Below are 23,666 nucleotides of genomic sequence, written 5' to 3' on the forward strand. Positions count from 1 at the left end.
GGTTAAACACATTCCATTCTTGCAAGCATGGCAGGTCTACAAAAGTGACTGAGCTACAATGCATACCTTCTATGCTTCAGTACAATAAAGAACACATTCAGCATATGCAAAGGCCCATATTCGCATTTGAGAAATAAGGAACCAAGTTGCCACTGTAAGGGGTGTATTAAGACTCTTCTGTCCCCATGATTTAAAAAGTGCTAAGATATCAAAACTTTCTTTACTTAATCCTATTGGGCTTTCCAGAAGAAGCTGCACACAAAGCACGTACCCACATGGGTTGTAACAATGAGGGGTGACTTGTTTAGCTTCTATTTACTAGGGGAAGTAAATCAGGATTTTTAATGGAAATTAACTCCAAAATTTACTCTCAAGCAGCTCCTACAGCAACAAAACAGGCAGGAACTTTATCCCAGTGATTAGTACAGGCACGACAACTGAGTATCTCACACTTCCTGGTCATGGTGTCCACCTCTCTACACTCAGCAAACTGAAGAACTCACAATCTGTGTACAAGGAGACAAACCAGCAATTGAAAATCCCATCCCATGGACAACTTCAGCAGTCTCAAACTCAAGCTATCCACACTAACCAGCATGGAAGAGCTCTGCTAGCCCACTGGCACCTTCCCAAGCTTCTCCTGAAGCCACCTCAGCTACAGCAGTCTCAAATCATTAAATCCTCTCGGAAGCATTTGGGTTTTGTCTTGAAGTAACCTTTCTCTAACTCTCTCAAGGTTAAGAAATCTCCCAGACGAAGATTCAGCTATCATTTTTCATACACAGAAAATTCAAACTGGGCCATAGAAGAAGCATCAAGCCTGTGATTCCCAGCAAACAGAAAAGCAATCATATCTAAATCACCTTTATATTGAAATAATGAATCGTGATGTTTTCAATGTATAACTACTAAGCAGTATACTAACTATACATTAGTTACAATAACTCTAAAATGAGAACGACTGCTTCTTTTAGAGGAAATGTACTGTTCTCAGTTAGAAAATCCACAAAAAAGGTACCAACATCTTATTATTGAGGAACGGTCTTTGATAATGGTTAATGCCATCTCAATTTAACTAACAATCAGGGACTAAAATGTCACTATCTACTAAACTGTTAGAATCTATTTAAAACACCTCACACTCAAACCCACAACCACCTCTGATCATCAATCACAAGCCAACAAGGAATTATGTCTAACAGATCCTAAGAACTCTGCAGTGAGTTGTACAGCAATGAAACAATAACGAAACCCAGGTAATTTTCAGACATGTAGTAATGTACCACAAACTCCTGCTTGTAACCGATGAGTAATTCTAACCTGATGGCAAGATGAACTGACTGAAAACTGTTAATCTTTACATTGTCACTATTCTCTTTTCTTCTATGAAAGCAAAGATCATTAGAGGGAATGTTGAATCATCGTACTCCCTGTTGAATGCGTTTTCACCTTCTCTAAGGGTTCACATTCAGCTTACTACATGTTTAGCATGAATGAATGCACAATAGCCAAACCATGTGAAAGAAAACACTGTCAAGGACAATGTTGGGAAACGAGTTTTCTTTGTTAGATGAACATGTCATTTGTATTAGCATTATCCAAACACTCTGAGTACTCAGTACGCTCATCCTGGTCTTTTAATCTTGCAAACATTGTTTTATAAAGACAATTTACAGTAATTCAAGCACAGAAAGCAGTAACAGTGCAAAGAGTGCATCTTAATTACTGCATATATGCCACACCTTGGGACAGCACCAAGAAAGTGCCAGATTTTGAGTAGAGTTTGATACTATAAAATATGCACAGAAGACTACCCATGTGACTTGATACACGAGGAGTATCAAATTTGATATATTATAGGATGCAGCAGTATGCTACACAAACCTGTCTACCTGCTAACCTTTCTTATAAGACTTGTATGCAATACTGTAACATTGATATGTTTTATCCTCATTATATACACAGTCTTGGTAACTATTAGCAGATGGATTTACAGTGTCTTTCAATTCTATGGTAAAAGCAGCCATATGACTGGCACCTAAAGTCTAGATCAGAGCAGTAAAGAACACACAGTAAAGAAGAAGTTTCAAGTATCATGAGCATGACAAGTGGTTTAAAAGCCTGGATAATCTCTATCCACTCAAAATTCAAGACAGAGCAGCAAAAATATTTACATAGCTTAGTTAAAGATTATTTCCTATAGTGAACATGTCAATTTTCCTCCTCAGGTATTTGTTACCTTTAAAAACCACCATCACATTAAAACTAAAGAGATCTGGGAGGCAGTGGATGCACCTTCTCATTATGCTAGAAGCCACTGTATTGGATAAGAAGATCACAAATGCTTCTGGAATACAAAAGCTTTTCAATGAATGTGTTGAGCCTAAATGAAAGACAGAGGGATTCCTTCAGGCACGTACTGCAGGCAAAGGCAGCTACAGGGTTCAGAAGGCCCTTGGCCCCTGTGGATACCAGACAAATGGAATCACAAGCATGTGTGCCCCAGTTTATCCGGAACTGGCCTCTAGAACACCCAGGTGTCAGGATTTTCCCCTGCAATGAGGGAATGCCCTTAATTATGCCAAACTGCACCTCCATCAACTAAGGCCTGACCACCGAGCAATGATGGGAAGGAACACAGATGAGTGAGAAGCACCAGGCAACCCTCAGGTAAGATGGGGTCAATCCAGCGGTGGCTTCCCTAGGACCACTCTCCAGAGGAGAGAAGTGGCACAGCAAGCAGCTTCCTTAAAGCCACCTCTAAAAGTCCTCCAACAAGAGCTACAAATCCCCTGCATAAACCCAGGTTTTGTCTTAACTTGTCAATTCAATTCAACAAGCAGATCCACCCCTCGCTGAGTGGGCAGTGAAAGGAATATGAATTCAGGAACATTATATTTATGAGACATAAACACATACAGGAAGCCTGTTTCAAACTTTAATCATTAGCACAAAAAAGTGCTTGCCATCTTCTTACCAATAACTGGCACTTACCAAGTGAGACTGTGATACACTTCCTACTTCTCCTCAATCTTTAAAAATAAGAAGAAATGGCCTAGGTTAGCCTTGGTTTCTAAACAGCCTTTTCTCTTTCACAAGCAAGATGAAGGAAATCAAGGCATTGCTAAACCTGCTGTTGAAATAATAGTGTATTGTATCAGTCCTCCTACAGTATTAGGTAGGACAAGGTTTCAAAAAGTGTCTGATTGCATTAAATACATATTGAACCACTCTACTTACAAGGAAAGAGAGCTCTACTCAAGTAAATGGATATGCACCCACTCACCAGCTGTATTATAGATGGTCGGTCATTCTGTGCCTGAATATTAAAGTGGAAGTAAAAAGACAGCAGCACAATTAATACTTGTGCATCTGGAAGACAAAAGTAACTGACTCATAAAGTGAACTTTCAGAAACAACAGGTAAGCAAGCAAAGCTCTTTAGGTGTAAAGCACTAAAGCATGTAGCGTCAGGATATGAAAATGCGATATCTAACATCATGTTGTTCAGCATTTTGTTCTTTTACATACTTCTCAAACACGAAAACACTTAAAAACAAATGCCTGAATAAACTCCTGAAAACTGTTAAATAACGTTAGATTAATTCACCTGCTAAAACAGTCAAAAAAATAACTACTCCTAGAATCCCAGACTGGTTTGGGTTGGAAAAGACCCTAAAGCTCATCCAGTTCCAACCCCTGCCATGAGCAGGGACACCTCACACTAGAGCAGGTTGCTCCAAGCCCGTGTCCAACCTGGCCTTGAACACTGCCAGGGATGGGGCAGCCACAGCTTCTCTGGGCACCCTGTGCCAGCGCCTCAGCACCCTCACAGGGAAGAGCTTCTGCCTTAGATCTAACCTGAACTTCCCCTGTTTCAGTGTGAACCCAGCACCCCTTGTCCTATCGCTAGAGTCCCTGATGAAGAGTCCCTCTCCAGCATACTTAAACCAATCAAACCAACCTCTTAAACCAGTATGAATCAAACTGATTTTGCCATTATACTTAGGTGAGCATTTCTTAGGGGAACTGCAAACAGACAGGAGAATGTTCTGTACAACATGTGCAGCAGAGATTGTTACGCTAAGCGGGGTTTTGGTAGCAGTAAGTCAATAAGAGAATGAATATCTGTGTAATTTGCACGTGAATAACTTCAGGATGCCCAAGGACACATTATTAGTATTTTTCAAAAGTGTCCTAGGACTATTAATAATAAATAAGCGGGTTTGTGCATCTAAGCCTTAAAAGCTTTCACCCGCCTACTGCATCCAATGTGTATTAGGAATGTTCCACCAACGTGTATAGCAGGGGTGAGAACAATAGAGCTGGAAGAACAGCAAATAGGAACAGTAGAAAAAGATGCTTCAAGTGTAAAAATTCTTGGATGTACGTACACTGTTGGTCTCCAGGAAGGATGCTGCACTGGGAATAAAAGCAAGTTCAAACATCTGCTGTAAGCATGTAAGAACAGGTTCTTTCCCCAAGTTCTTTTTCTAATGTCACTATATTCCTTTTGTTTTCTAATAACAAAATGTTTTTAGATTAGAGAGTAAGAGAGAATGAGAATAAAATGAATACTGAAGACTAACGAGTTTTGTAGTAGAACCAACTGATGGTGTAATTCGTTTATAATGTTCTCCATGAGACATGAGAAAATAAAGGAATGTGATCTTCCAGAAGAATGCTGTGAGCCACGAGCTAAGGCTCTCCAGAAGGTACACTATAAAGCCCTGTACCTGACTGCACAGACTCGTGTGGACCTTCTTCTTTAGGACTTCATGCAGTTGTAGTTCAACTTGCATTTTTGATCCTGTTATGCACTACATTGTAAATGCATCTATCACTGTCCATCTATCAATACAGATCTTATGGATATTTACTGAAAAGAGAAAAACCCTTCAAAATGTCCTTTTTAAATGATTCAGGTTACTGTAAAGCAATTGGGAAAGAATTTGGATTGTCTTTGACCAAACCCTGCCACTGCTCTTCATCACTGTTGCTCATCAAACTGTTCAAAGGACTTCACGATTCATCCTGATGACTTCATTCTCATTACAGCACACATTTTTGCAGCTAAATGGATTTGATTCTGTTTGATCACAATCGAATGTAATTCCAAGCATTCCCCTGGCTCTGCAGACTGTATTAGCTTTTACTGCATGATACTGATGCCTGAAAGGCCACTGTCATCACCATTCAAAATCCTGGGTGAAAACAACTGTCTTTGCAACATGCTGAGCCAGTGACAACCGTTGTCTACAAGCAACAAAACCAACCCATAATCTAAGCAAGGCACACATTTATTATGTGTATGTAGCTGATCACATCTCCAACATCACTCTTTACTGCACTACCTTCCAACATATTCTTTCTCTCCCTTGCTTGTGGTGTTTTATCTGTTCTTTGCCTTCCTTGCAGCAAGACCTCTATGAAGTGTCAAAATACTTAAAAATTATCAAATAATACAAATTATCAAATAATACAAATCACACACAAAAAACAGACCTTTAGATCCCAAGAGCCTAAGGCTGCACAAAGCTTGTACAACACTTCTAGCTTTAACCAAGATGCATCATATTTTACATGACTTGCTACATTACTGCTGAGCCAGACAGGTCTTTCCAAAGGGTCTAAAAGCATCATTGTAGGGAACATCTTAAATGCCTACAAACATAAAACAATTCTGGAAAACAACCAAAGGACAGCTAAATCCTAGCTATGTTTCCAAGTGACTCTGCCTCTATAAACTTTTCCCTTTGGAGGTGCTAAGTGCAATGGCAAGTGAAGAGAAGAAGAAAACTCAGAAACACCAGGGAAAAAGAAAAGCAGAGAAACAACCAAACAAAAGCCTGTTCACAACCTGAAATGAGAACTGCTTTGAATGTGACATATTTCCTCCATCAATGCCTGTGCTGGCCATGGGCCTACGGGCCCCATATGCAGATTGCATGTCCTCCAAATTTAGTTGATGAATCAGGAGTATGATGCACCATTTTTTCTCCTCTAGCACAAGCAAAATGAACATCTGTTCACTTTTTGCCACGTAGGTTTATATCTGGGTGGGTGGGTGTGAACAGAGCTCTTGATGTGTAATATTCCTCCCATCTGCACACCAGGTGGCACTGCATAGTTAATCAGAAGATAATAACAGCCATGAGGAGATTACTTACTTCTTGGGGAACAGACAGTGAATTAATCTCACATGGTTCGGGGTTAGGGTTTTTAAAACAAGGTACATCGATGTGTGGACTTTTCATTTCGTTTTGGGGGGTGTAATTTCATTCCAATCAATGGAATCATCTGATTATATTCTTGTTGGAATGCTCTGTTAATTAACTAGGAATGGCTGCAATTATCACAAAGGTTCTTTCCACATGGGATTTCAGTTGTTTTGCTTCTTCTGCACAGATTTAACCCTTGCGAGTAGGATATACTACTTAGGATACATCCCAGCATCAATCTGCTTAGATCTGCTCTGTATGCCCATCTAACTCACCATTCTGCAGTGTTTAATAGAATCTCTGAATCCCCTAACACAATAAAACTAACTTTATAGTAATCCAACATCATCAAAAGGAGGAAGAAAGAAGAGAGCATCCTTGCTAGTTGCATTTGCCTTTTAATGAGAAGTTAAGTAGGAAGTTAGTTGGTGCTGCAAGTTTCAGCCTGTGGACACTCAAAGCATCAAAGCAATTTCTGGGAATGGGGCTTAAGATTTATTGAGACATTTTACCAAACAAAGCAATATTTGAAGCTATATTTTAGCTGATTCCATATAACATAAATGATGTTATATAAAACATCTATTTGATGATAAAATGTTACAGAATCGGGACAGTGGTTTGTACAAAAGTCTGCAGAAAATACGCTTATGGTAATAGCTTTTCCATAGCTTTGTGTGACTGTCACACCAAACATGTCCCTAACTACTTTAAAGACTGAGGTCATTCATTCTCAACTAAATCGTTGGATAAACAAACTGGTTTGTATTTTCTCTTTGAAAAAGAATATAGAATGCTTTGGGGAGTCTTAAAAGACAGCCCCGCAGGACCCTGCTTTCCGAAGTATTCGCCCAGCTGCAAGAAGGATGAGTAATAAAAGCCAGTATTTCTGCATATGCTCTGATAGACACACAGACAGGCGTTTTTTGTACAAATTGCAAGTATTCTACCCAAAAAACAACCAGGAGACACATTAACACAAAGCATTCAGACTCCTCTGTTCTCTCTGTAAGATCCCCTTCGCTGCCTTATTTTGCTGCCTCCAAGGTCCATGTGCTCTCTCCTCTAGCCCCTCACCTCATCATTGATTTCTCTTCTTGCTCTCAGCATGATGGTTCTCTGCTGCCCCGAGCCTCTGTGTTTTTTTCCAGAAGGCAGCAACTGATGCAAGGCTTCTTTTGGTTTTAAATAGCAAACTTTTCACACTGCTTTGTCAGCCTGGTCACAAACCCCTCGCAAATGTTTCGGATCAAGAAGCGCAGCTGATTCAAGGTAGAGTCTGCTGAACGCGTCACACGAGACTCATCCAGTATCAAGTGTCAGCTCGCAAATCTGGACAAGGTTTTCTTCTTCTCTGCCTCATTTTTGGGGTTAGTTTTAAAAGCTTGGCTGGGAGATTGAATCCTGATTTAGTATTTTGTGTGAGTAACAGATGAAACCCCAAAGATTTGCAACTGGAAGATCAATGGAATTGCTAAATGAAGATGTAAAGGATTCTCATTCTACATCTCTAATCTTTTATCAGCATTTATAATCACCCGTTGACATCAGACTATGTGTAGAACTGCAACAAACTAAATGACAATGAAAACAGAATTAAAACCGATAGCATTCTCTTGTGTGCTATTGTCTATCACTCCTTCTGAGGGAGGAAACTGAGATTCATGGACTACCCTTTAATACTGGTAGCTGTGATCTGAAATCAGGACTGCTGGAGAAAAATGGTCTCTTGCTTAGGTCCCTGTATGCAAAACACATGATATGTTTGCTGCCAGATATTGCAAAATACACATCTTTGCAGAGAGGAAACTGAGAGGACATGAGGGTAAATGATGGACACACACGAGGCAATTCACACGTTGGTCCTTTAGGAATAAACAGAGGTACAGTGTTAAGAACTAGCTGAATTAAACACAGTTCAGATAAGGTAAACAACCAGGAGACTGAAGGAAAAAACTACAAAAAGCAAACAGGGTAACAGGCAATCCTGTGGCTGAAATTCACCTACCATTTCTCTGAGATTCCACTGTCAGAGGGCAGAGCTGGCTTCCAGTATGCCATTGCCCAGATTGATCTTGTTAATTACAGCTTATCCAGGTGACTATGAAAGCTTTTCCTCAGGTCTTTGCTAGAACAGCATACATCTTTGTAACCCCAAATGCCATAGCAGTCTCTACAACGTTATCCATACAGGGACACCTCACACTAGAGCAGGTTGCTCCAAGCCCCTGTGTCCAACCTGGCCTTGAACACTGCCAGGGATGGGGCAGCCACAGCTTCTTTGGGCACCCTGTGCCAGCGCCTCAGCACCCTCACAGGGAAGAGCTTCTGCCTTAGATCTAACCTGAACTTCCCCTGTTTCAGTCTGAACCCATCACCCCTTGTCCTATCGCTGCAGTCCCTGATGAACAGTCCCTCTCCAGCATCCAAAATTGCGAATTTCCAGGTTTATTTTCCGTTAAGATACAGAGTCATTCAGAAGCAAATTACGACAACCTTTAAACAAAAAAATCTACCTTACATAAGCAGTGATTCTTAACTGTTTTACTCCTATGGTTCAGGGTAATGTTTAAATGTGACATTTCACTAGGTACCTTTGTTTAGCTGGCAAGGAACACAAAGAAATACAGTACAGACTCATTCAGGGAAGCCTGCTGTTACAGAGAGTTTATAAATGTCCTATTGCATTCATGTAGCTAACTCTAGAAATCTGTGACTCCCTTGGTTTGTCCATCTTTCACTACCAACATGTAAGGCCACATTACTGACTAGTGTCACAGTTGTGTACAAGATGACAGGTAGACCTGGGGTAAAGAGAGGGACCAACTTCATCATACATGCAATGTAGCTTCCAATAACAAAACTTTGTAGGAACACATAATCCCTCATTAGCATTTATACCCTCTGTTTCCTAACACAATCAGTGAACACATGGTTTACAGGAGCATTATGCTTCAGATACCTTCTCTTGGTTATTAAAATCCTGGCTGTGTCACCGTCTCTTTACCTAGCACCTGTATGGAACAATGCTGTCTATATTCCAACCACAAATATTTTACATTAGGGTAACTTGAAGGTCAGAAAATTATGTATGTAATTACATACATATATACATCTGTAATGTTAATATACATAGATAAACCCATGTATATAAGCCGAACACTCCAATCATCTGTGTAGTAGTCAATGGCTGCTTTTGCTAACCTTTAACTGAACTGTTCTATCGCACTTCTGAGTCAGAAATCATGCTGATATTCCAAACGTGACTGACAATTGTTTCCTAATCATTAGACTCTCCAAAAGCAAATGTTTAGTTATGAATTAATCCCTGACTGGTGAGATTTCACAAAGCAGCTTGAAAGACACAGATGAAAACAATAAAGAAGCAAAGCTGGACCGTTGCCGTGTATACAATTACATTAAAACATGACACATCAGAATTCTTATACATGGAAGGTCTCTAACAATGTGAGGATTCAGAATGAGATAAATCCCGACACACTGTACTGTAATCACATGACAGAATAGACCTGCAAAGCTTATTATACTGCATAACCAGATGGTAAACAACAGTTGTCACTGTACTAAGAATTACATCTCTGTAATCAATAATAGGAAGGAGGAACAGTTGCACAACTTGTTTCCTATTATGTTCACTTAGGCAACGTCTAGATCAATAAAGAGCATTAAGCCTCATACCAACTGTAGACCATTCCTGCTCAACGTGCCTATCATATGGTAGAGATGGGTCCAGCTGTACTTCAAAAGGCTTGTAAATGGATAACAGTTCTAATCTAACATTAAAAAGTGGTTCAGATAGCAGCAAGTGTAGGCCTTCTTTAGCATATGAGAGGAGACAGACCTATGATGCCAGTTTTAGTATCAAAGCCAGCTTATTTTGCTAACCCATCTCATATCTATATTTTGCTACAGCCTATCTGAAGGATGTTACATGCTCTATATGGAGGAAAGAAAAAAAGAATGGCTTTCCACTGGCTTACATACAGACTAATTATGCGAGTATAGTAAACGGCTGGCAAAAATTATGTATCACCCCAGGCCAATGTGGCAATTAATTATGAGTAAGTTTTTAGCTCATCCCTTTGTTAATTATTTAAACCACCAAGAAATCAGCCCATTCAGCCTCAGCTTCCTTTCAAATCTATCACACAAATGGGAACATTTTAACAAGATGACAAAACACAGGACACTGAGCTCTTCTTACCTATTCCAATAAATACTGCTTTGTAGCCATCTTCTTTCAAGGTCTGGAGTGTCATTCCATCCATTGAAAGGCCTTTACCAAAAACGATCTGAAAGAATTAGAGATTACTTGTTTTTCATGTGAAAACAATTGCTATTGTGTCTTGCATACAGACATCTTCTAATGAACACAACTAACTCATTTCACACACACCCCCCTCCTCCCCAGCGTCAGGCTTAAAAAGCCAGATTGGCTCTGACTTAAGCCAAGTGGCCCAAACTAGATATGGGTAAAGGTACCCTCAGATGATCCTCAGATGGGGGCCACCACAGGCTAGCTTGGTTTCTGCTGTGAGCTACAAGAGTTAAAGCAAGCTAAACCAATGAATAGAGCCTGTTTCTGGAACACACTACTGAAGTGAAGCTGTAAACGGCACTTTTCTACCGTGAGTAAACCACTGTACTCAGTGCTGACTCCAAAAGGCTGTATTCCCATGTGAAAATAATGAATTTAAGAAACATGATCGGGAAGAAGAACATCCTTTAGGGAACATACACTAAACAAATCACACCAACCAAAAACCAAACAGTTAAGTTTATTGCAGGAACAGGAGTGCAAGTATGAGCCTCTTACAGTGAAATACAGAAAAGACATGACACTGTTCTGTATTAACAGGGGCTGTGAACAGAAAACCAAGCAATGTTTTCCCGCACAGCACCAGGCACTTGGTAGGCCTCCAATTGCGCAGAATACAATGCCATTCCCAAAGGAAGGAGGTATTGATTTGTGCTGCACTCTCAAAGCTCACAGCCAGGACTTTGCACTGAGAACACTAGCTAGAAAACCTTCATGCCAAAAACTCTCAGTGAAGCCAATGGCGGGGTTGTGGATTCAGAAAACCTGCCTGAAGAAGACTGGGCTGGAGAAGGCAGGAAGTGGGAGGAACATCCTACTTGCTTGTACTTGCAGCAGACTGTTCTGTATGGTAAACTAACACAGGTTTTCCAAATTCAAAAGTGAAAATGAGATGAGTTTTGATAGAAACTTGCACTTGATCATCCTAATTCAGACAATCAGCAATGCCCAGAGTGTGGCAACTGGTGTTTATTTATTGAAAAGGATGTCACAGTAATAAAAATGTGCCTATTATCCATACTTGTTGCAGTTCAATTACTGTTTGCTTCCAGAAGCAAAAGCCGATAGACTTGCACAGTGATATTCCACCAGCAACCCTGCTTTGAGCAGCCATTGCAGAGGTTGAGCAACTATAGTTGCAAGAGACGGGGAACAGTGTTTGCTGTGTGTTCAGCAAACCAACTCCAGCAGCCTCTTGTGTAAAGGTTGTGCAATTGAAGATACACACACCTTTCGCTCAGCTCTCCTAACTCCAAGGCTTTTGAGTGCACAGAGTGCGTGAGATTCCTCTTCTGGTATTTTGTACTTCTTGACATGGGTACGTGTGGTTTTAGCTCTGTACTTACACTTGCTGAACTTGAATGTTTTCCCCCAGGTTTTTGTTCTATAGCCTGGGTATTCACTTTACAAAATGCCATGCTCTATTGTGCAAGCACTATGTGTTGTGATCTTAGCAACGGATAGCGCTTTAGTCTTCATGTCATTGTATTTCTTGTTATTGAATCTATGTTCCATTTAATATACTTTTCCTATCAGTGATAAAATAAGAAAAATATAAAATACAGGCTACAAAACCTAAACCACCCATCATGGTTTTGGTCTTTGGAGATTTAGTATATATATTTAGTATTACAGATTTTATCAGAGTGTAAAAGCTGTTGAGTTGTAATCCTTTCAGGACCACAGACTACATCCTCACTGGCAACACAATACATCCCATAAATTGTCATTCCGGTTTTTTATCCTATTGTAGACATACGGTATGAAAACCTAATGAAGGAATTTAAATGGCAATACTATTTTATGTGGGGATTCATAATACTCCCAGGGCCCAGCTCCGTAATCCTTATTCAGCTGACTAATTCTTACTAATTTCAGCAGAATTACTTGAATAAACAGCACTACTGAGCGTTTACCCAATACAGCACTTTCCAGCACAGATTTGAAATGCTTTAAGTAAACACTAGGAAATATTCTGAGCTTATATGTGAAGTATCTAAAGCTGAGGTACTTTGCTAACCAGCTTGCCAAAGGGTCAACTGCAAACCAGTGACAAAGCTTGGAAGCAAATTTACACTGAGATTCTCTGCTGCACTTCAAACCTGCAGAGGACTTGCAGGTCAAGTTGATGTGGTGGCTCCATCAGTCCATGCTAGAGACCTTTCCATAGCAGAGAGCCCTGGGAAACTGGATTTTGGAGAGCTTCTGCCCAGCAATTTGATCTAAAAATGTCTCAGTGCTCTGGTTTTAGCCCCATCCCCACCTCAACCTCCATTGTGTCAGTCTTCTAAAGGGGTACAAAGGGATCTTTAGAATAGAAAAACAGACATAAAGCATTTAAAGCTTTATCTTACATCTTCCCCGCATGTTTATGAAACCTGGGCAGATGAGGTTCTCACACGACTCTTGTGACAAGTCACAATATGAACCAACGTGAAGGATTCCTGGAAGAACTTCTTGTTTCACTGTATGCTTTAGTATCATGTTAAAAATACATTATCTTTCCCAATACTCTAAGATTTGATCCAGTGATGCATTATTTGTGACTTCTATTAAAATGAGCAGCAGTTGTAAATACAATCTAAATCTTCAGCTCCAGCTCTAAATTAACAATAAAGCAGTGTTCCCACTATCTAGAAACAACAGACATTTATTTAACAGAATAATGCATAACTATTACTTTCCAACAAGTTGAATGACTGGGGTTTTTTTTACACATTAACACTTTAATTTTATGCATTTTATTGTAAGATTCACTTGGATGCAAGACCGTGTGCTAAACTAGTAAGGAAAAAAATCCCCAAACCAGGGAGAGGGAACAAAAGGAGAAGTCTGGACTAAGAATGTTTTAAGTGATGCCAAACTTGCATGGAAAAAAACTCGATTATAAAAAAAAAAATCAAATCATTCCAGTGGCTACCCTGAACCCCTAAAGCAATTTAGGAATTTGTTTCTTACAGACAATTAATCACATGCCGGCATGCCAGATGAGAACTATTGATTGCCCTTTTCCAAACTAGTGGCATTCAGACAGGAGACAGACAAATGCCCTGAGCAAGAGGAAGCATCTTCCTGCCTCTGTCTGGCATAGCTTTTAATCGTTCTTTACTAATGTGCATGACATTTTGCTGTTAATCTTTGGCAGGGTTCTTGTTCTTTTTTTCTCTCTGAGCTATACATAGGCAGGGTGTATTTTTCATTACCTTCACTCCAAGATCCTTCATAAGCTCAGCTTCAAAATTCACCACATCGTACGGCAGGCGGAACTGGGGGATTTCAGACGTACTAAAACAAAGAGAAATGAATGCTTCTGAAATACTTCCAGCTATGAGGGAGAAAGGATTTATTTGTTACAACTTCAATTCTTATAGCACACCTTAGTTAATTCTGACATATGTGAATGGAAATGTGCTGAAGCTTGGTTTTTTTAAGTTATTAGAGTGACACAACAGCATTATTCACCCAATGCTAAAAATACAGGCCAGAAGTACCTTGAGGCCAATCCGGCCCACACATGCAGGTAACTGTTTAACATATGTTGAGCTTGAGTGCAAAAGAGCTTCAGCTCCATTTCTTTTGCTCGCCAGGAATACGTAACACTAAACAAACAGAAGACACCCACTGAAGAACAGGTCTCATGGCTACTAAAAGCAAAGCGATCTCCTAGCAATGATTCATTAAGCTATTAGTATGGACAAAGTAATTCATTTTCTACCAGCTCTTGGCCTCAAGTCTGCTTTTTGACTTGATGTTTATTATCTGGTATTTTTTCCTCCTGGGGAAGATTTGGAATGACACCTTCAAGTTCCCAGAATCACACATCTCCTGTATGGACAAACTGCAGCGCCAGCATAAAATCTCAGTTCATATATACTGGTACAAATCTTTATCTCCAATGAAATGACATCTACTTATACCAGTTCAAAGGCCCTGCCATAAACCACATAAATCACAGTAATCAGAGTGAAGTTCTTGTTTAGATACTTTTGTTCAATGAAGATCAAAACCCTGCATATGCAGAAAAGTGAATCTCTCCCCAGATATTCCTAAAGCTTCTGTCTAATATGTTTTCAAATTAATGGAGCTATCATTTCCATAAGAAAGCACTGGCACCAGAGATGCACTGTGGCTTTGTTGTACATATTGGTAGTGACCACACCATCTTTAACATCTAACTTTGATGGGCCACAAGGATTTTCTTTATTTCAAGTCGCATCAACTTTATTTACATTGATAAGAAAGTGGTGGTCCTCCTTCTAATTTCTAATACTGCCCTTTTTTCGCCTTTCCTGACCAGTGTGCAATGAAAAGTGTGCTATATATCAGATAATACATAATGAACATGTCATGACAATACAACTTTCATAGGTCATTCTAAGTAAAAATGCATCTGAGGCACAAACTAATGTATCAAGATGATTCTGCAACAGAGATTCGATAAAGAAATCTAATAAAGAAATCTAATAAAGAAAGGAAAGTCCTATTTTCTAAGTCACCTATATATCTGTTGAAGGCCTGTCATGCTCCCAGAACACCACTGGCTGCTTTATGTCACCACCAGAACCTGTAAATTATTCCTTGCTCTTATTAAACATTTACTTACAGTTTTGTGCTGTGGAATATACCCACGTATACGTACATACATGTTCTTATGCAAACACACAGTTCTGTGGGGACACATGCATGCACATTTATGACAATAAGCATTTTATGGAAGCCATCATGCTGATCAATACTTCTGATACATCAATTATTCTGATACAACTTCGTTCAGCAGCCAAAGACAGGCTCCGACTCTGCAATAGAGAGATGGAGCGGGGGAAAGAAATGGGGCAGAAGTGCAGAAGGGATGCAGTGGATGGGACCAGCACGTCACAGATTCACCTCTTCTACACATCTGATCCAAGTTAAAGGTGCCTGATGTTTCTAAGGTGGTACCTTTGCTTAAGGGATGAAAGGAATGTATGTTGTAAAGCACCAGCATAGTCAGGAGCACAAGCACTGAAGCTTGTTCGGTTTCTAAGCAAGAGCATGATCTGCTCATGCCTACTCTCTACTATAAAGCATAAATTTCACACTACTGGTGAAATATAGGCAAACCAATGTGAAGAATTCAGACATGGTCAGACAACCACAGGCTTAAACTACACTTATGTATCACACCACAGAGCTGCAATCCCTAACACCTTTCTATTGTCACAACATTACTGCAGTTAGCTATGATGGAGCACGGATGTGAAAGAACATCCTAGTTAAAATGCACTTTAAAAAAGCAGCTGATTCCAAAGCCAACATTAATTTGGGCTTGTCAGCCAGCTGCAACAGTTTCTGAAGCCTTGAAAATGCACTCATCAATAACCTAAATTTGTCAAAAGCTGGGCTGCAAAGACTTAAAAATGCAATAATCAATGACTGGTGCCACAGGCTAACCTCCCTTCTGATCCAAGATTAAAATAAGAACAAAATGAACTGATGCTCTTAAACCAGATGTGAAACTTTCTCCAATGACTGGAAGGAAAAGCTGACCTTGACTGCTATATGCTCCTGAAGACTCAAAAGAAATCCCTTTTAAACTGCACTGCTTGACCACTAAGGACAGTAACAGAACAGGCAAAACATAGTGTAAGGCTTTCTGCAGCAGAACAGACTGAGTTTTACTTTAAATTCAACTTAAAACACGAAGAACGGATGCAACTTAAAACCACATTGTTTCAAACAGGCAAGCACACAGGAAGCAACTGAAGGATTGTACTGTAAGCAACTGCAGAAAGTACCGCATTATACTGCCAAGCCCAACCCGAGTCTAACCTGTCACCAAGTAAAGCTTCATTGTTAGAAACATGTCATTATTTCCTACTAAAAACTGATTAGAAATCTGGTATTTATGAAAGCATATGTTACTCAGCAGGTGAGCTGGTATTTCATATACTACATTTGCAATCCTCTATGGCAACCAGCTCCACAGTTATATATAAACACCTTGATAATTGGGTGGAATACTTCTGAACCTCACTGGGAAAAATGCAAGTAATCAGTTCAACTTCTCCAGCATTGATTCTCTATCTCCCAGAGCACTGAGTAAGTATTTGACATTATGACATTATGGATCAAATTCATTAACGGTGTCAACTCTATTGATTCCAGTGATGCTGCAAAGAGAAACGCGAGCGTGTTACCCTTCTCTCTGTTTATCTCTTTCTTCATAAACGTTTTAGTGTGAGTATATCTTCAACATAACAGATTTGATTTTGAATGGCCTGGTATCCACTAGTTAGCTTCTAAAATACATTATCTTATCCAAGAAACTTAGAAGACATGATCTCAGCATTGCTATGGTGATAGAAATTCACCTACAAGTAGAGAGGGCATAACACTATAGAGATATCAGCCAAGTGGTGACCATATAGGAAACCTGCAATGGTGCCTTCCATTGTATATCTGCAATTTGATGAAGGTTGTGAATTGTAGGAGGTCTTTTCTCTTATGCTATGGTTTGTTAAAGCTGCAAGCCCAAGCACATGGGACAGGTTTATTCACTGTCACCTTTATTTGCACAAAGGTAATTCATTAAAACATTCTACATTTAAAAGTTTCTCCATGAAATTAGTATCAGTATAAAACATTTTAAACAACTACCAATTCTTTTGCTATGTAGGGCTGCAAGTACTTCATCAGGCAGTAGACGATCTTCAGGTTCTTTCCAACCCTGCCCATTCCATGATTATAATAATCTTGTTTTAACATTTCTGGGTAAGGGGAAAATGGTTCCTGACATCAATTTCTCAAGTGTTAATTTGATGACAACAATTCCCCCCTGGAATTTGAGAGGTCATATGAAGAGAACACAGGAGGTAGCCACCAGATTTAGAGTTAAAGCTCCCTTGTAACTGTAACTGGTTTAACCTGAAAGACGAATTCTTTAAATTAATGAATTTTTATACTCTCTTCCTTGGTAAAGGATTGTGTATAAACTATGTTTGCTCCATAGTTTTTGTTATGCTTTCTACAATCATTGGAATCAGTGCTTTGCTGTCATTGTTTTTTACCTTAAGCCACCAACGTAGTCATGCTTTTCAAATATGGTGAGGTTTGAATAGCCCAATCGAGCCAAAAAGGAAGCACAACTTAAACTTGCAGGTCCTGCACCAAGAAGAGCTATCTTCACGTGATAGGCTTCAGGCATATCTTCTAGAGGAGGTAAGGATGGGTTTCTGATCTGAGGTATATTCATAGCTTTGAACACCTGAAAAGCAATACAACAGATTACACACTTTACATTCCCTCCTTAAACTTTCTTATGAGTGACGTGATGGAAGCTTCTACTTGTGCTGTCACCTTGATTTATCAGTGCAGATTGCTTCAGAATGCGATAGGAATTCCCAAATGACATGATGTGTGTGCATTTGTGAGAGATACTGGAGTTGCAGGGTTTAGTCCTTTTTGTCTCAAAAATGATCTTTCACTACCGTGAGTTTTACAGAGAAGATGGAACCTTCTGGGAAGAACCTTACAGGGAAGACGGTTGTGTTACTAGCAGTAACACAATAACAACACAGCCAGGCAGATGGCAGAGAACCTCTGCAACACCAAAAATTTCCTTCCAAACAATGTTCAGATTATTCTTACCACCAGAAAAGTATTTCTGCAGGTAACGTCATGCCAGTGACAATCTTGCTTCTTCAAGAGACATCTTGTGTGACCCTGGATGAATCACCTATGGCTTGACTTTTCAGAGGTGGTAATAACCAACCTTAGGTGGTTTTGAAATGCTTTTAGGAACTGCCCCTAGTCTTCAGTGCAGTCTTTTCAAAGGTAACCCATGCTTTAGATGCCTCCTCTTGGATTGTTTTGATACGACTTATTTCATGTGAGTTGCTGACCTATGTCAGATGTTCTCCACTTCTTAATCAGGTGTCCAAAAGCTCGAATGAAAGTTAGACTGCTTTCCCCTGAACCGCCTCGATTCCTCTCCTGTAAAATGGTGATGATCTGCTCCATTCTGTCTTGACAATTAAAAGTACTTTGGGATGGTCTCTTATCACTGTAACCTATTTATACAGAACCCAGCACAATGGGCTCCTAACCTAGCTGTAATGGCACATGAGTTACATCAGATTTGGGTTTAATCAGTTCTTTGATCAGCCATACAGGTAGGAGGCTAGGGCAGAAATGTCCTACATTCACTGAGCTACACTTCCCTGTGCTCTGCATTTACACACATTGTAGAGGAAGGAATGGAGTCTGTCTTGAATAACCTACAAAAGGAAAAAGAATAGATTCACAGCCCTTTGCAAGCTACTAAAGATTAGGAGCATGGAAAAACATATTCTGTGGCAGAAGCACAATATACCAAAAGGATGCAAGAGTTCACTGCACTGGGATTCTCAGTCATATCACAAACGCTTCAAAGCTGCACCTCAAAAATCAACCTTGTTCCCATCTACTTCGATGCAGGACTGCATTCCATAAGTACCAACTGGTCCTCTAAAATACCCATCATCTGTTGCCTTAATAAACATGCTGTTGAAGTTATTGTGCAAGTTTACTGACAGCTTTTACTGTCCTTAGAACTCAAGAAGGAAAAGGTTTTTCACATTGAACTTTGGAAATCCCACTCATGAAGAGGATTTTCCATTTCTATTTGGAATCAATGCTCATTTTCTCCATGCACACTTGAGCACTCATGCCAGGTAAAGCAATTATGAGTTCCTTCCCCTCCTCAAATTCCTGTGTCAAATTCCTCCAGTCTTTGTAAACTGACACAGCATTTTAACCGACTGCAAGGAGCAGGAGACAGATAATTGTTCTTTAAAAAGAACCATTTCAACCTGACAATGACACAATATGGGAAGGTTTAATGTGGTTATTAATAGATTTCACAGGCTGGAAAGCTGATGTTGTGCTGTGAAGCGAGACTGTGATAACCAAAATGCGCCAGGGTTATGCTCAAATCTCTGCTTTGTTACATCCACCCGGAAAGGGCTTGAATGAAACCAAGCTTCCACTGAAGTCTCCGGCAGCTGTTTTAGAAGGCTACTTAGCGATACCAATTATAACTTGTGTATTTAATGGGTATATTGAACACTGTGAATGTGCATATACTTAATAAATGCATTATTAATTTATTGATAACATAATTATGATTATATTTATTACTGAATAGTTATACCCATCCAGAAATTGTGATACTAAAGTGCCACACTAGCACAGTGTGGCATTAAGTTTCAGAAACCAAGCACTCATGCAGGAAATCCTAGTAGTTCAGGCTGAATGGTCAACTTCAATTCTGCCTGTTTGCAAAGAGGGTGAAACTGCCTTTCTTGCTGCACAAGCTGGCCATGCTGCATATCTTGCCATCTGGAATTCAGTGGCAGTTTTGCATATTAAGGTTGGCAGGGGAACTGTGTGAAAATAGCAAACTGCTCCAATGCATCTCAAACGATTTTCACTCACTTGATGGTGAAGTTTCCCTACGCTGTAAATCACCCAATTAAATATCACTGAACTCTTCTGGACAAATCCTTTGGTGTGCAGAGATGACCTGCCTTGCAAGCAAGTGTTCAATGCCACATCGCACACAACTGTGATAGAATCCCAGACTAGTCTGCGTTGGAAAGGACCTTAAAGCTCATCCAGTTCCAACCCCTGCCACAGGCAGGGACACCTTCCACTAGAGCAGGTTGCTCCAAGCCCCTGTGTCCAGCCTGGCCTTGAACACTGCCAGGGATGGGGCAGCCACAGCTTCTCTGGGCACCCTGTGCCAGCGCCTCAGCACCCTCACAGGGAAGAGCTTCTGCCTTAGATCTAACCTGAACTGCCCCTGTTTCAGTCTGAACCCATCACCCCTTGTCCTATCGCTCCAGTCCCTGATGTTCTCAACCTGTCTTCATACAGGATGGGCTCCAGCTCCTGACCACCCTCATGGCACTCCAACTTCATCTCCAGTTTTAACCTGCTCAGAACGTGGTCCAGATGCAAGTACAGTTTAGTACTACTGCTGTCCTTGTCCATCTTCCCTTCAAAAAGAGGATTTCCTTTTTCTTCGGGTGAAGGTTTTATTTTCTTTGGCAGAGTTTTTTAACCAATTCTGGTTATTTAACCCATATTTAACCCAATTTAACCCATTCAGGAAAATGGGACCAAATAATGGATTTTAAAGCTGAATCTTTCAGTGGAAAGACTAAGCCACTGTCCCCATGTCTGCCTTTCCTTCTGGCTCACTCATACACAAACAATAGAGATTAGTTAGATTATTACTAGACATTAATAGCACTGGCATTTATTCTTTAACTATCAAATACTGTGCAATCATCATTATTTCATCATCTAGGGCCTCTTCAAACCAAACCCACACGGATTCCATCCACTTCTTAAGCTTCATGTCACTAGGGTCAATAGACCACTTTTCAAAACAAGGCTATGGAGACTCCGTCCTCAAGCAAGACACAATTTGACCAAATCAAACCAGCCACTCTTTTCTACTCATGTTCCAACAACTGAAATAAATCCTCTCTTGATTTAGACGTTTATAACATATTACAGTTTCCTTACTTGCATTACTTCAACATGTAAAGGTGTGAATGCACTTGCTCAATGTTCCCCCTCCAGTGTGAAATCTGGGGGCTTGTTCTCTTCTCCCTTATCATTTAAACATCCTTTCACTGCAGTGAGCTTGTTCTTGTTCCAAAACATGTGGTGTACTTCACAAAGAGCAGAACTGCAGGCACTGTATGCAAACACAGTAGTTCCCACTCAAGCAAACTCCAGTGATTTCAATTGCTGAGCATCTGATAAAAGTTCCATTTTCCTGAAAAGTTTCAGCCAACTCCTTGTAGCTGTTTTTCAGGATGCAGATAGGGAAAAGCTTATTGTTCTCCTCATGGAATAAAATCCTCATTCTTTAGTATTAGCATGTTTTGATGACAAGAGGTGACATTTGGCAGAGTGGCAGGTGACTCAGAGAAATGCATTCTGCTAACGTGATGACAATCATTTTATGGCATAGTAAGCATGGTTTAAATGAATCTAAGCCATTTAAAACCATTAGAGCAGGTTACTCACAACCATGATTCCAATTTTTTATAGAAATTAGAATAAAGTAACTCGTTTCAGGCACTTTGGAGTTTTCCAATCGGAATTTTTCATCGGAATGCTGTGGATACCCTTCTCCACCTATGTGCAGAATTCAATGCTTGTTTCCATGCTTAAACTCTATAGAAAGGAGTTTATTAGTCAGGTTTGCCATTAAATATCCTTCACTAATATGATGAGATACCAAACAGCTATTGACATAGCTGTTTAATAGATAAATACCAGCGTCTAGCTGGTGTTTATTTTAGCAGGAAACATATTGGTGTATTCTGAATTATTACCAATTTCACTCATGCACAGAAAGAAAAATACAGGCAATGAAATCAGTAACATTTAGGAACCAATTGTATTAGTTTCACACTCCCCCACTGGTTTCCATGGATATTTATCCTGTAGGCTGGTTTCCGTTAATATGGGGCAGTTGACTACTTAAGGCAGAAAACCTACATAACAACTGTATTTTAGCATTTATTCCAGTCCCAAGAAAAGCCATGGATCTAGGACACTGCTGAGTCCATGCCTCAACATGTCATGAATCCCACCACTAGGAAGGACACAGCAACATTAATCTAAATGCCTTAAAAAGAAACCAAAGAATGCTTAATGCCTGTAAAACATATTGTGGAGTTTATGGAACTTGTCCAAATAGCAGCAAGTCTCTCGGCACTGGCCTGAGATATCAGAAGTCACAGAATCACAGAATGGTTTGGGTTGGAAAAGACCTTAAGATCATGCAGTTCCAACACCAGCAGTTCCAACAGCAAGTTGTCCAGGGACACCTCACACTAGACCATGTCGCCCAAGGCTCTGTCCAGCCTGGCCTTGAACACTGCCAGGGATGGAGCATTCACAACTTCAGTCAGATTCATCCCGAGTTACTGTAGGAGGATGGAACTTCAGAAGGCTCCACGAGAATCATGTTAAGACTGATCAGAGCTGTCAATATGTGACCAAATGAGGCACCCTGAACACAAGACATAGCTGTTGCTTCCTTGCACACTGTGGGCTGGGGGAGAAGGGAGGTTGAGCATTGAGTAGGGAATCCTCACCACAGCCCACCCTTCCAGACCTGCTGAGATGCCTCCAGGTTAGCAGCAGGCAAGCTCATACAATGCATCTTTTAGGAAAAAAAACACATGAAGTTTCCTTCTTTGACTTTTTTCTGCTGCAACAGCAGCTAGAATGCATCTCCAGAGAGAAACAAATCACCAGATCTGTAGCTGGCACAAGAGTCCCAATACTAAATGATCTAGTATTTAAATCTACCATGCAGCAACTAAATTAATACCTTTTCTGCTTAGCTTGTGGTACACTATTCAGAATGATTAACTAGAAACACAAGAGAACCTTTCAGTTCCATGATGTCTATCCAAGAATGGAAGATTTTGAGGGCTCATTGCTAATACCACAACAGACAACGTAATAGATCACACTTCCTTTTTACTACAAGCTTACAAACTTGTACCTGAATAACCAGTAATTTTAGTGTATTCTGTGGGACTGACAATCATACAGCTCATGCCTGTATGTATTGTCACTCCAACCTCAGTATATTTTCACTGGACTTGTGTTCCAAACCCAGAGATGTTCCCTGATTCTAAAGTACTTGGGCAAAGGAGACAGATAAAGACATTAATATAATCCTGACCCGTGCAGCAGCAGGTGTAACCTGTGCTTGACACTCATCATTTATAATAGTGAGCTTTTACTCCATGTTATTCTCTAGATGCAACAGTTACCGTGGTAACTGCATCCCAGTGTACACATTCTACATCAAAAATACAAACGGACGTTTCCTCATTCCCCCCCCCCCATTTGAACGTTTCATTGTCAAAAATCCACCTTTTTTTCCAGACTGGATTACAATTCACCGTAAGAATGAGCCGACCACACTTACGGAACTCAACGGAGGGGCAGAAGGAAGATGTGAGTAGGCGTGAGGAGCCATTTTTGTGTCGCTCTACCGTATGCAAGACCAGTATCTTACAATTAGGCATTTTCACTGCAGTGTGAACA

At 40.1% G+C, this 23,666-nt stretch overlaps 1 protein-coding gene across 2 annotated transcripts in view; it reads right to left on the minus strand.

Moving 5' to 3' along the window:
- DPYD (dihydropyrimidine dehydrogenase) overlaps positions 1–23,666 on the minus strand; it is a 357,309-nt gene that overhangs the window by 217,174 nt on the left and 116,469 nt on the right. For both annotated transcript variants that reach the window (XM_062606149.1, XM_062606148.1), the window contains exons 6-8: positions 17,606–17,802; positions 13,763–13,844; positions 10,446–10,533 (exon numbers count right to left, since the gene is read on the minus strand). In XM_062606149.1, the coding sequence (XP_062462133.1) occupies positions 10,446–10,533; positions 13,763–13,844; positions 17,606–17,802 (367 nt within the window). The remainder of the gene's footprint in view (positions 1–10,445; positions 10,534–13,762; positions 13,845–17,605; positions 17,803–23,666) is intronic.

The sequence above is a fragment of the Pezoporus occidentalis genome, unplaced genomic scaffold (genome assembly GCF_034315485.1).
Source record: "Pezoporus occidentalis ecotype Australia unplaced genomic scaffold, CSIRO_AGI_Poc_V1 ctg94, whole genome shotgun sequence".
NCBI classification, from domain to species: Eukaryota; Metazoa; Chordata; class Aves; order Psittaciformes; family Psittacidae; genus Pezoporus; species Pezoporus occidentalis.